Below are 14,220 nucleotides of genomic sequence, written 5' to 3' on the forward strand. Positions count from 1 at the left end.
TCAGTTTACTGGCCCTCATCTACTCCATTACTAGTACAAAACATGCGTAGTCAGATATAATGGAAAAGTAGAACTGAGTGTTATCAGCATATTGATTATAATTGTTCTCCAATAAGGGATGGGGAGAAAAAATTGTTTGATTTTCCCTAGATTGAATTCTTTTAATTTGCACTTTCCAAACCTCTGTGCATACTGAAATGCAATTACATTTTAATATTTATACTGTACTTCTCCAATTTTTGTAGATCAAGTCTCCTAAAACAACTTAGACACAGTGTTGCAGTATGCACAAAGGCAAATGAGTGCAAATAATGTACATAAATGGATTTTATAAAGGAAAACTAGTTTATTACACATAAAATAAAACTATATTGAGGGTTTTTCAGAGTTATGAAATAATATTATTTTGAAACTGGAAAAGTAAGGAACTGAGCAAAATCAAAAACAGCAAGTCTATCCATCCCTCCTAATGGTATGATTTCTGCTAAGCTAGCAAGGAATTCCCCAGGGAATTCAGTATTAATCAACCTCAATTCCCAGATTCTGCTCCTTAATTACCAACCTGAATCTTCCCTCATCTTATCTCTAAGCTCTCTGCTACCTTATTTTGGAGAAAAGACTAAAAAAGAAAAAAAAAACCAGATTGGGCTAGGCAATATTTTGGATTGGTGGGACTTTTGGAATGTTGAGAACAAGGCATGAGCACTGACATAAAATTGGCCAGATGCAAAACATCCATTAATTAGAAAGTCAACTGGTGAGATTTCTCCCACTGTGCCCTCTGACATTCTCCCTCTCACAGACATTTATGAGGAGATTTATACTTCCAAATTTTATAGTTTTATAGTTTCTAGCCTTAATTGGAGGTTGGGTATTGGATATTCCTGTGCATTAGGAACAGTGGGAAACGAATAGAGCTAGGGTTACCAGGTGTCTGACAAAAGAAGGACATGTCCACCTTTTTGTCCTCATGTCCTCTGTCTGGCAGTAATAGCCTTGAAATCAAGTATTGTCCAACTCTTTGAGCAATCTCTTCCTGAGCAGCCTTTCTCCATGGTGCAGTGCTTCCCAAATCAGTGCTAAGGGCAAGTTAACCAGCTCTGCTCTGTGACCTTGATTAGTACCCTCCAGGTGCTGCTTCCTGAAATTGACAAGACCTTAATCAGTTACATGCTGAAGGCCTTTGCCTCCAAACTAACTCTAGCACATTCCTGTGGTTGAAAAGAATAGTCTTCCTGATGCTGTGAAAAGTAATTTCATATGCATGTAGGCCTAAGTACTTTTTTGTGGGGGGCAGTTTTTCACTGTAATTTTTGTTGTGGATGCCAAGAAAGTTGAACAGTGTGTCCTCCTTTTCCTCCCATTTGTCCTCCTTTCCAATTGCCTGTGTCTTCCTTTGCCTGTTCAGATATCTGGTAACCCTAAATAGAGCAGTTATGGACTCTAAGAATTACAGGAAATAAGCAAGAACTAACCAATTATACTAATATTTATATTAGTGCACATAAACCTCAAAAAAGATGCAGCTGATTGACAGTGATAGATAGGTGCTATGTTTGTACCCCTATATTCTCCCAAGTACATTTTAGAATCAAATCCAAAACACTGTATAGACCTAATGTAGATATGGATTTATGGAATTTATTTCCAGCTTTTTATCATTTAAAATACTCTAAAAGCTCAAGCAGTTTAAAAGCATAAAATTATTATATTTGTAGATTTATATTTTTATAATGTATTTTAATTGATATTCAACTGTTCAACTGTTATTGTTTTAAATCTTTTGTAAACCACCCAGAGTTATTTTGAGAAGGGTGGTATAAAAATACAATAAATAAATAAATCCTAAAATATGGGGAAAAAATAAGTGGGCTACAACCATTTTTAGCATAGCAGGAGTAACAACATTGACACCCAACAAACATTTAGCAGCACAAATTAAAAACAACACACCTGGGTGAATAAATTAATCTTCCTAGTGACACCAGTGGCTTAGGGCACAGAAGAAATTTCATAATTGGGGTGCCTGTTCTTAGGTTGCCATCTCAGTTATCCTGTCTGACTGACCATATTTGAGGAATGTTTAATTTGCCACTAATTTCTTTACCCATAAATCACCCCCAGATCTACTGAGAAATAAAAGGATGGTGCAAACAGTTGAAGCCAGAATACGTGATTCCATTTGGTAGAGTCTTGAGGATCATCTTTGTTGTTTCAGCTAATAGCTGCAGTATTTGAACCACTTGGGACTCCCAAAGTAGCATTTTCAAGAATAAGGGCTGACTTCATTTTTTCTTTTCTCAAATCTTTCTTTTCTTAGCTCCTATCTCCATAGACGTCTGTTTCTTAATAAGCAAATAGAAATGTTCCTTTCTGCTTACATAACACTTCGGTTGGTGTTCTCCTCTGCTCAGTTAAATCTTTCAAATTTTCTCTCTTAATCAGTTATATGTGCACTTTAGATTATAAACTTCAAAACTGCTATCTCACAGAACCTTTGATCCATCTGTTTTCTTTCATATTGTAACTGATACATAAAGAAAGACTTTTGCAGGAAGGGGAACAGAAATACAACTAATTCAGCTTTGGGCTATGCATCTTCCATGAAGTTGGAGCAAGCAATTTGGTCCATCCATTGGCATTTTGTGTTGAACATCACAAGGTATGGAGAGTAGGTAGATATATGCAAAGATCCAAGCATGATCAATGCTCTAGTTTTCTATTTATGAATTTATTGCTAGCTTCCTGTTGAACACATTCTTAGGTGATAGCCTAGAAATGCTTGTAATTTGGGAGAAGATAATCAAAAGATTTCATAGGTGGCTTTCATAGCTATATAGGCATTTTCAAATGAATAGTGAAAAAGTATTTAAAAGCAATCAAAGGAGAGATCTTTGAACAACTGAAGGTTGAATGTGACAATTCTCCAGACAGCTTCTTGCTTCATTCTTTCTATTCACCCACCTTCACCATTCCTGTTTCTGTATCTACCTCTCGTGACAAGGATTGAATCTTGATTATTGTCACACAATGTGGATATTCTGCATGTAAAGGCATATTATTATTCAGTGATTATGTAAATCAAATACTCACAGCCAACCAGAATGAAGAGAAATGTGTGACACTAGGCTGTATGATTCTCTATTCTTAATGGCAAATCATCCTTCATTATGATTATTTGAGACAATTCCATGTCATGTTAATGTTTCTTATCTTTGTTTTAGATTTGTTTGTTTATTTCAGGTTCAAAACCTCCCACTCCAAGCAAAAATTTCACACTGTACTCATGTCAACAACTCATTTCAGCACATATATCTCATTATGATGAATATCCCACCTGCCTCAGTCTTCCTTGTGTCATTCTACATTAGCATCTTAGAATTAGAAAACTAGAACCAGGCATTTCAGAATATTGAATCCCAGTGGCTTGCTCAAAAACAAATGCAAAAAAATCTGCACCAGTGCCAAAGGTACCAGTTAGACTGAAAAGATTAGTATTTATAATGCAGTCAATTGTGTGAGAAGATCTGGATTGAGGCTACAGTTGCTATGCCATGCTACTAAAATCTTGATAGCTGGTCATCTATGCAGGGTCAGCTAAACATAATGGCCCGAAATTCTGAAGGAATGTGACATGTAAAGTTATATATCAGGTGCAAATATTTACAGCTAGTAGCAGCAATTTTGCATGGATATTTAGATGCCTGATTCCAAGGCCTCCATGCTGAAAAAAGAGAAGTAACAAAGGAATCCAAATGAACACCAGCCGCTAATGCTATTGATTATAACTGCAAGAGTTTCACAGTATCAGTCTGCCATTAATGAATAGGAAAAATCTTTACTAGCCTATCAGATTAGTACAAAGCATTGATCAACTTGGAAATGATTTTAGTTATACCAGTTACCAGTGCCACCATTTATGTTTGTATCAAAAGTTGAATAAGGATTACAATAATAGGAGTTTCAATTAATTTGTGAAAGATACAAAGTGTTACCAACCAGCCGTATCTACCAGCGTGCTAGAAGGCATTAAAATAGGAATAGTTAGTTGCAAGCTTGAAAATGATATTTAACTGGAATTCTTCAGACAGATATTTATTCAAATTATTTTAGGAGTAGGATATTTCTGAAATGTCTTTGTTTAACTTTTATACTGCTAAGCCCCCTGAAAACTCATGGTGATTTACAACAGAAACCAAAATAAGTTAACTACATCATAAAACAAAATATGATGATGTATCCCCAATCAACAGTTGTTTAAACATTTAAAACTTGTTTTAACAACTCTGTTTTGAACACATACCCAAATATGGGGAAATGAGAATGCCATAAGGATCTCTGTGGGAAGGCTGTTCCAGAAGGTTGAGACCATTACTGAGATGTACATGCTTACAGCTCTTGCCCCCAAATCTCCCATGTAAAGAACTTTCTGGATCACCACATGAATGGGTATGGTCTATGCAAAGCAATAATCCTTCACGTACCCAGGCACCAAGCCGTATAGGACTTTATAGGTGAAAAGCAACACTTTGAATTGTACCGAGAAATGTGTTGGTAACTAATGGAGAGCCTAAAGTACTGGTGCTATATGTGAAAAGCAGCTTTTATCTGCCAACAAGTGGGCTGCTGCATTTTGCACCAACTGCTACTTCTGAGTACTCTTCAAAGGCAGCCCCATGTAGAGCACATTGCAATGATCTAAATGAGGGATGACAAGGACATGGATTACTCTCACCAGGATCTCTTTGTCCAGAGAGGGTTGCAACTGGTACACCAGTAGAAGCTGAGCAAAGCCACTACCAGCACAGCTTCCAACTGCCTATCTAGCAGTTACCATGCATCTCAGAGGACTTCCAAGTCACAGGCCTACTACATCTAGAGTCACCACTGGAGCAGATAGAAAGCCAGATGATTTCCAGACAAACAGCAGTTTAGTCTTGCTGGGATTCAACATCAACTTGTTTGTCCCTGTCCAGATCTTCAGAGTCTCCAGGCCCTGGTCAGGATTTCCACCTGCTCACCCTGGGGTAGAAACATCTATCTAGATATCATTAGTATGCCGATGATGGATGACCTCTCTCAGGAGTTACTGTTGATCAACTGTTGGCAGAATGGTACAAGAATAAATTGAATGAGAATTGCACTGGGTTTTGAAGAATTGCACATTATACTATTAAAAAATTAAATATACTCTTGAATTGAACTTAATTCCTACTGACTGTAAAGATATATCCATGCAATTTTCTTGGCAAACAACAGAGAAGTGATTTGCCATTTCTTCTGGAATTTTTTTTCCACTTCACAGTCTAGTTCACAGCCCCGAATTTCCATGTTAAAAAATTGATCAGATAACTATTCAGATTCAATATTATAAATTATAAATGCAAAAATCCCCAAGAGAATGCATCTCCCTCAAATTGCTATTCATATAACAGACACTTGACACTAGGGAGACTCAGAACTAGTTCAAACTACTTAGGGATGGCTGCAAATACAATGTTTTCTCCTTCTACTGTTAGAGACTTATGGATGCTTTAGTAACATATGTACCAAAAAGTTGTGAATCAAGTTACAATTTAAAAGAACTATGCAAATATTTTAAAATTGGGCGGTTGGATTGCTAACTGGAACAGGCCAGCATGATCACATTATATGCCTGTCCTTTGCCAACTGCAGTGGCTACCATTCCATTTCTAGGTTCAGTACAAAGTGCAGTACATTAACCATTTCAGTTAGCTTGGGGAGAAGCTCTCTGAAAAAAAATCTCCTCAATATTTATCTAATCTAGAACATATATGCTTGTTTGAGTCTGTTCTATGGGTACCTCTGCCAAATTATATGAAACTGGAGGCCAAAAGAGAAAGGATACTTCAGTGGAAGTGCCATGTTTATGGAATTCCTTTCCTACAAAGATTTGTCTGGTGACTACATTTAAGTCTTTTCAACACCCAGGGAAGATCGTATCATTTTTCTAAGCATCTAATACAGTCTTAGTGTTTTTAGAACTTCGCACTGTTTTACTATGACCACATTATAAATGTTGTATGTATTATAACTGCAGTTGATGATTTATCCTGGTTATTGTCCTTTTTTCATTATTGGTTTTATTCTGTATATTATGTTTTTTAACTTTTCTGGGTATTACCCAGAGAGCTGTAGTTATTATGTGGTTTAGAAGCAAAATGAAAAAGCAACAAAGTCAGTCCCAAGACATTCATAGATTAATTGTTTAGTCCCTTTCCCTGCTTTCAAAACACTTCCTCATGAATTTTATTAAAATAAGAGAAGTAAATGCTACATTATTACTAACTATGATAATGTAATTTTTTAAATATTTTCTTGGTAACGTGTATCAAAGCAAGATTAATTTCTTTCTCTGATATAATCTTGATTAAAAATAGCATCTTTTCTTTCCTCTTGTAGCTTGCCCAGCAGGGATGTTCAAAGCTAACCAAGGAACAGGAGTCTGCACACAATGTCCTTCCAACAGTCGCTCCATGTCAGAAGCTGCTCCCATCTGCACTTGTCACAACGGGTACTACCGGGCTGACTTTGATCCGTCAGAGGTAGCTTGTACTAGTAAGTGCTAGCATTTATTTCTGAGAACATGTAGGTTTCAAAACTAATTGGATCCATTCTTCTTAAATAGGTCTGGAAAACCAACGTTCAGGAATAGTCTGCATGATAATCATCATAATAATCATGCTTTGCAAATGATCTAGAAGTGCATTGAACTTCAAACAAGTGCTAGCATAGCACCTACCTGCTATTTATGATAGCACTCTGACTTTCTTCAGGCTTAGATTTAAAAGAGACATGAACTTTAATGAGACAATTCTTGAAAACAGCCAAAACTATTTTTTTTTCAGACTAGCATGGAACCCTAAAAAGAAGCAGTCTGTTTTAATGAATAGCAGAGAATTCCTCACATGATGTCCAAATCATTTTTGAAGGGTACATTGACATAAAAATAATCTTGTTAAAAAGATTGTTAATGGACTGAAAAACTTTTGTTAATCTTTAGCTTTCAGATCAACACATAGTTGATTACAAATATAGGAAGTCCCATGTAAGGAAAAAAAATCATTTTTTATCATGCACCAACAAGAAAAAAGAATCTCATCAAAATTAGTATTTCCCAGCAGAACAACAACAATGGCAGAAAGAAAGGAAAAAGAAAAGAAAACTCATCAAAAACTTACAAGGTCTGAGAACAAAGGCTCACAATTTAGGGTTGGATGATATTGACCATTAATGTTAATGACAGGCAGAAATAAGTATGTACAATAGGGGGACTAAAGCTCTGAGTCTTCTAAATGACTACCATTCAGATTATTGGCATGTATGTTATATTAGACACAAAATAAAACCCAGAATGATTTTTCATCATTAGTAGTCATTTTCTTTTCATGTGAATTTATCTTTTTTTTTTTTTTACATTTAGCACATACATACCATCTCTTCATAAGATATATATTTGTTGTTGTTTATTTGTTCAGTCACTTCCGACTCTTTGTGACTTCATGAACCAGCCCACGCCAGAGCTTCCTGTCGGTCGTCAACACCCCCAGCTCCCCCAGGGATGAGTCCATCACCTCTACAATATCATCCATCCACCTTGCCCTTGGTCGGCCCCTCTTCCTTTTGCCTTCCACTCTCCCTAGCATCAGCATCTTCTCCAGGGTGTCCTATCTTCTCATTATGTGGCAAAAGTATTTCAGTTTTGCCTTTAATATCATTCCCTCAAGTGAGCAGTCTGGCTTGATTTCCTGGAGGATGGACTGGTTTGATCTTCTTGCAGTCCAAGGCACTCTCAGAATTTTCCTCCAACACCACAGTTCAAAAGCATCGATCTTCCTTCTCTCAGCCTTCCTTATGGCCCAGCTCTCACAGCCATATGTTACTATGAGGAACACCATTGCTTTAACTATGCGGACCTTTGTTGTCAGTGTGATGTCTCTGCTCTTAACTATTTTATCAAGATTTGTCATTGCTCTTCTCCCAAGGATTAAGCGTCTTCTGATTTCCTGACTGCAGTCAGCATCTGCAGTAATCTTCGCACCTAGAAATACAGAGTCTTTCACTGCTTCTACATTTTCTCCCTCTATTTGCCAGTTATCAATCAAGCTGGTTGCCATAATCTTGGTTTTTTTGAGGTTTAGCTGCAAGCCAGCTTTTGCACTTTCTTCTTTCACCTTCATCATAAGGCTCCTCAGTTCCTCTTCGCTTTCAGCCATCAAAGTGGTATCATCTGCATATCTGAGATTGTTAATGTTTCTTCCAGCGATTTTAGCTCCAGCCTTGGATTCCTCAAGCCCAGCATGTTGCATGATGTGTTCTGCATACAAGTTGAATAGGTAGGGTGAGAGTATACATCCCTGCCGTACTCCTTTCCCAATCTTAAACCAGTCTGTTGTTCCATGGTCTGTTCTTACTGTTGCTACTTGGTCGTTATACAGATTCTTCAGGAGGCATACAAGATGACTTGGTATCCCCATACCACTAAGAACTTGCCACAATTTGTTATGGTCCACACAGTCAAAGGCTTTAGAATAGTCAATAAAACAGAGATAGATGTTTTTCTGAAACTCCCTGGCTTTTTCCATCATCCAGCGGATATTGGCAATTTGGTCCCTAGTTCCTCTGCCTGTTCTAAACCCAGCCTGTACATCTGGCAATTCTCGCTCCGTGAATTGCTGAAGTCTACCTTGCAGGATCTTGAGCATTACCTTGCTGGCATGTGAAATGAGTTCCACTGTTCGATAGTTTGAACATTCTTTAGTGTTTCCTTTTTTGGTATTGGGATATAAGTTGATTTTTTCCAATCTGATGGCCATTCTTGTGTTTTCCAAATTTGCTGGCATATAGCATGCATCACCTTGACAGCATCATCTTGCAAGATTTTGAACAGTTCAGCTGGGATGCCATCATCTCCTGCTGCCTTGTTATTAGCAGCTGTAATTGTAGTACTTAGACTATTGGCTTGCCAAAGCTAGAAACTTAGGATCTTTGAAGTTTACCTTGAATACGTGTGCACTCAGAGCCTGCCAAAGAAATGGAGTAGTCTGTAATATATATGAAATGAGAGAAGACAATATATTGACAGTCTCACATTAGGAGAAAGGCTGGCCTTGATAGCCTTCTTGATTTTTCAGTCTTATATTCAGTGTGATTTCTACTATTATCTGTTATTTCAGTTTACATTTCATTTATAACTTAATCTTGTTTTGGACAAATTTGGAATTAGTGTGATTTATTATAATACTATATTGCAGAGACATTTTGCAAATTATTTTTCCCCTACTTGGAGACTGCTGGCCTCCCCTGCGTCTCCAGGGGAAGAGGTTGATCTCTCACCTTTCTAACTTCCTTCGCAGCTTACTTGCACAGAAGTGTACATTAGCATACTACTTTGAGCAAAATTCTTCTGTAGTTAATTGCATAACGGTTATGAGTCGCCTAATGTGTGTTTGGAATAAGAGATCAATTTCCATATTCTGCCTGATCACTGGTAGCAGAAAGTGTAGTAGTAAATAAATCTGTTTTTTATTGCCTCTTGTTATATAGCTGATTTACAGTATGCCTTACCAGAGAAGTACTGTATATAAAAAAAAGTCAATTTGTTGGTTTTTATTTCTGCTCGTTAAGACCTAATTTTAAAATGTTTTAATTTGAGGTGCCAGCTGTTCTGTTCCCAAATTGTTACATGTCATAGGAGTAAATAAATTTAGTATTGTTTGTTAGTGAGCGCTGCTGTTCACTTCCTTGCCAGTGCATTTTTTGCTTTATAGAGCTTTTCACTAGTCTGCTTTTAAAGTTCCCCATTTAGTACTTGTTGTTGTTTATTCGTTTAGTCGCTTCCGACTCTTCGTGACTTCATGGACCAGCCCACGCCAGAGCTTCCTGTCGGTCGTCAACACCCCCAGCTCCCCCAGGGACGAGTCCGTCACCTCTAGAATATCATCCATCCATCTTGCCCTTGGTCGGCCCCTCTTCCTTTTGCCCTCCACTCTCCCTAGCATCAGCATCTTCTCCAGGGTGTCCTGTCTTCTCATTATGTGGCCAAAGTATTTCAGTTTTGCCTTTAACATCATTCCCTCAAGTGAGCAGTCTGGCTTTATTTCCTGGAGGATGGACTGGTTTGATCTTCTTGCAGTCCAAGGCACTCTCAGAATTTTCCTCCAACACCACAGTTCAAAAGCATCGATCTTCCTTCGCTCAGCCTTCCTTATGGTCCAGCTCTCGCAGCCATATGTTACTACAGGGAACACCATTGCTTTAACTATGCGGGCCTTTGTTGTCAGTGTGATGTCTCTGCTCTTCACTATTTTATCGAGATTTGTCATTGCTCTTCTTCCAAGGATTAAGCGTCTTCTGATTTCCTGACTGCAGTCAGCATCTGCAGTAATCTTTGCACCTAGGAATACAAAGTCTTTCACTGCTTCTACATTTTCTCCCTCTATTTGCCAGTTATCAATCAAGCTGGTTGCCATAATCTTGGTTTTTTTGAGGTTTAGCTGCAAACCAGCTTTTGCACTTTCTTCTTTCACCTTCATCATAAGGCTCCTCAGTTCCTCTTCACTTTCAGCCATCAAAGTGGTATCATCTGCATATCTGAGATTGTTAATGTTTCTTCCAGAGATTTTAACTCCAGCCTTGGATTCCTCAAGGCCAGCTTGTCGCATGATGTGTTCTGCATACAAGTTGAATAGGTAGGGTGAGAGTATACAGCCCTGCCGTACTCCTTTCCCAATCTTAAACCAGTCCGTTGTTCCGTGGTCTGTTCTTACTGTTGCTACTTGGTCGTTATACAGATTCTTCAGGAGGCAGACAAGATGACTTGGTATCCCCATACCACTAAGAACTTGCCACAATTTGTTATGGTCCACACAGTCAAAGGCTTTAGAATAGTCAATAAAACAGAAATAGATGTTTTTCTGAAACTCCCTGGCTTTTTCCATTATCCAGCGGATATTGGCAATTTGGTCTCTAGTTCCTCTGCCTTTTCTAAACCCAGCTTGTACATCTGGCAATTCTCGCTCCATGAATTGCTGAAGTCTACCTTGCAGGATCTTGAGCATTACCTTACTGGCATGTGAAATGAGTGCCACTGTTCGATAGTTTGAACATTCTTTAGTGTTTCCCTTTTTTGGTATGGGGATATAAGTTGATTTTTTCCAGTCTGATGGCCATTCTTGTGTTTTCCAAATTTGCTGGCATATAGCATGCATTACCTTGACAGCATCATCTTGCAAGATTTTGAACAGTTCAGCTGGGATGCCGTCGTCTCCTGTTGCCTTGTTATTAGCAATGCTTCTTAAGGCCCACTCAACCTCACTCTTCAGGATGTCTGGCTCTAGCTCACCGACCACACCGTCAAAGCTATCCCCGATATTGTTATCCTTCCTATACAGGTCTTCTGTATATTCTTGCCACCTTTTCTTGATCTCTTCTTCTTCTGTTAGGTCCTTGCCATCTTTGTTTTTGATCATACCCATTTTTGCCTGGAATTTACCTCCAATGTTTCTAATTTTCTGGAAGAGGTCTCTTGTCCTTCCTATTCTATTGTCTTCTTCCACTTCCGCGCATTGCTTGTTTAAAAATAATTCCTTATCTCTTCTGGCTAACCTCTGGAATTTTGCATTTAATTGGCCATATCTCCCCCTATCACTGTTGCCTTTTGCTTTCCTTCTTTCTTGGGCTACTTCTAGTGTCTCAGCAGACAGCCATTTTGCCTTCTTGGTTTTCTCTTTCTTTGGGATGTATTTTGTTGCCGCCTCCTGAACAATGCTGCCAACTTCTGTCCAGAGTTCTTCCGGGACCCTATCTACTAAGTCCAGTCCCTTAAATCGATTCTTCACCTCCACTGCATATTCCTTAGGAATATTAGTGAGCTCATATCTAGCTGATCTGTGGGTCATCCCTAATCTCTTTAGTCTGATCCTAAATTGTGCAAGAAGAAGTTCGTGATCTGAACTACAGTCAGCTCCAGGCCTTGTTTTTACCGACTGAACAGATGTCCGCCACCTTTGGCTGCAAAGGATGTAATCAATCTGATTTCGGTGTTGTCCATCTGGTGAAGTCCATGTATAAAGCCGTCTCTTAGGTTGTTGGAAGAGAGTGTTTGTTATGCAGAGTGAATTGTCTTGGCAATATTCTATCAGCCTGTGTCCTGCTTCGTTTTGTTCTCCCAGGCCATACTTACCTGTAATTCGAGGTGTCATTTGACTGCCCACCTTAGCATTCCAGTCTCCTGTGATGAAAATAACATCTCTTTTAGGCGTGTTGTCCAGTAGTTGCTGCAGATCCTCATAGAACTGCTCTACTTCAGCTTCTTCAGCATTTGTGGTTGGGGCGTATATTTGGATCACTGTGATGTTAGATGGCTTGCCCTGAATTCGAATTGAGATCATTCTGTCGTTTTTGGGGTTGTATCCAAGCACTGCTTTAGCCACTTTACTATTAATTATGAAGGCTACTCCATTTCTTCTGTGGTCCTCTTGTCCGCAGTAGTAGATCTGGTGGTCATTTGATGTGAAGTGGCCCATTCCAGTCCATTTCAGTTCACTGACGCCCAGAATGTCTATCTTTAATCTTGACATCTCACCAATAACCACATCCAATTTGCCCTGGCTCATAGATCTTACATTCCAGGTTCCAATGGTGTGTTGATCCTTAGAACATCGGATTCGCCGTTCACCACCAGCACCGTCGGCCGCTAGCCGTCCTTTCGGCTTTGAGCTAGCTGCGTCATCACGTCTGGGGCTAGTTGAGCTCATCCTCTGTTCCTCCCCAGTAGCATTTTGACCATCTTCCGACCTGGGGGTCTCATCTTCCGATGGTATACCGACATATCTCTGGTTGTACTGATCCATTTAGTTTTCACGGCAAGAATACTGAGGTGGGTTGCCATTACCTTCCCCAGGGATCGCATTTAGTCTGACCTCTCTGTCATGACCTTCCCGTCTTGGGTGGCCCTTCACAGTTTAGCTCATGGCATCATTGAGGTGCTCAAGCTCCAGCACCACGACAAGGTAACGATCCTTTGCTGAAGCATTTAGTACTAGGTATGCAGTTTTCATTAACTTCTATACATTTCACAAAACAGTAAAAAGCAAGATAGAAATTATTGTAAGGCTAAGGTAGAGTGGATAGCCCATATATTGCACTAATCTTGTGAAGCATGAACTGTGTGCACGGATTGTATTTGTGCCCATCAGTAAGATTATGTTTGCTGTCCCACCTCACCCCATCCAACTTCCACTTTCAATAGAAGAGAGACAGGTAATTTTTGGATAGCAAAGTTCAGCAAGTTGTGAAAAAATGGGGTAATGACACTGCTGACATCTAGCAAGTGGAGGAGGCCAACACTGGACAGATATTTTTGAGAATGGGTTGGGGACCATTGGTGTTCTCCTAGTGTTCCAGTGCTCTTGCTCATCCCCAAATGGCATGGAATTGCCCCTCCTTTGCTGTACCATCAAAATTTAATGGTATGATTTCTGGGTTCTCCAGGGACAAAAAGGATATTTGGTGACTTCATGTAGCCTAGGGTCTGGATTGTGTCCTATGTCATAGACAATGTATGTAAAGCTCTCTGCATATACAAAAGGGAAGATTTCTTTGAGTTGGCCTTGACTGCTGATGACTACCCAGGTATCTTCATGTAGTTTTCTTGGCAACAATGTGGAAATACTTTAGTACTGGCTTCTTTCAGGATTTTTTTTTAAATGTCCCAATCTGGAATTTCCTGGTTGTTCCATATACAAGTGGTCATCTAGTCTGATAATACTTTCTCAGTTTCATTAAAAACTTTCAACCAAAAGAGCTGAGTAGTTGTGTATTGTCACAAAAGATGGAAACAAATACCAATTTGTTTATAATCCTGCCATACAAATTTAAAGGTAAATTTTATTATGTGATTTTAACACAGCAAGGTTACAGTTTAGTAGAGTGTAATCTATTCATTATCTTCATAATCAGTTCTTGATGACTTGTTGAAATGCATTTAAAAAGAATGTTCTGCCACAAGGAGTTTCAATGAGATTCATCAAGTTCAAAATCTAAATCATCATTTCAGATAGATGATAGATTAAAATGTATTATAGATAAAAAGATAAGTCAGTCTGACAGGCCAAACACTTCTAAAAAGCCCTTCTCATGTTCTACCATATGTGCAGAAAAGTTCCTTACCAGCCCCTGTGTCTGCGAGGCAGAAGG

The 14,220-nt window shown here is 38.8% G+C and overlaps 1 protein-coding gene across 2 annotated transcripts in view; it reads left to right on the forward strand.

The window, feature by feature from the left end:
- Positions 1-14,220, forward strand: part of EPHB1 (EPH receptor B1) — a 411,545-nt gene that overhangs the window by 282,273 nt on the left and 115,052 nt on the right. For both annotated transcript variants that reach the window (XM_063306816.1, XM_063306817.1), the window contains exon 4: positions 6,424-6,579. In XM_063306816.1, the coding sequence (XP_063162886.1) occupies positions 6,424-6,579 (156 nt within the window). The remainder of the gene's footprint in view (positions 1-6,423; positions 6,580-14,220) is intronic.

This window comes from Candoia aspera, chromosome 6 (assembly GCF_035149785.1).
Source record: "Candoia aspera isolate rCanAsp1 chromosome 6, rCanAsp1.hap2, whole genome shotgun sequence".
NCBI classification, from domain to species: Eukaryota; Metazoa; Chordata; class Lepidosauria; order Squamata; family Boidae; genus Candoia; species Candoia aspera.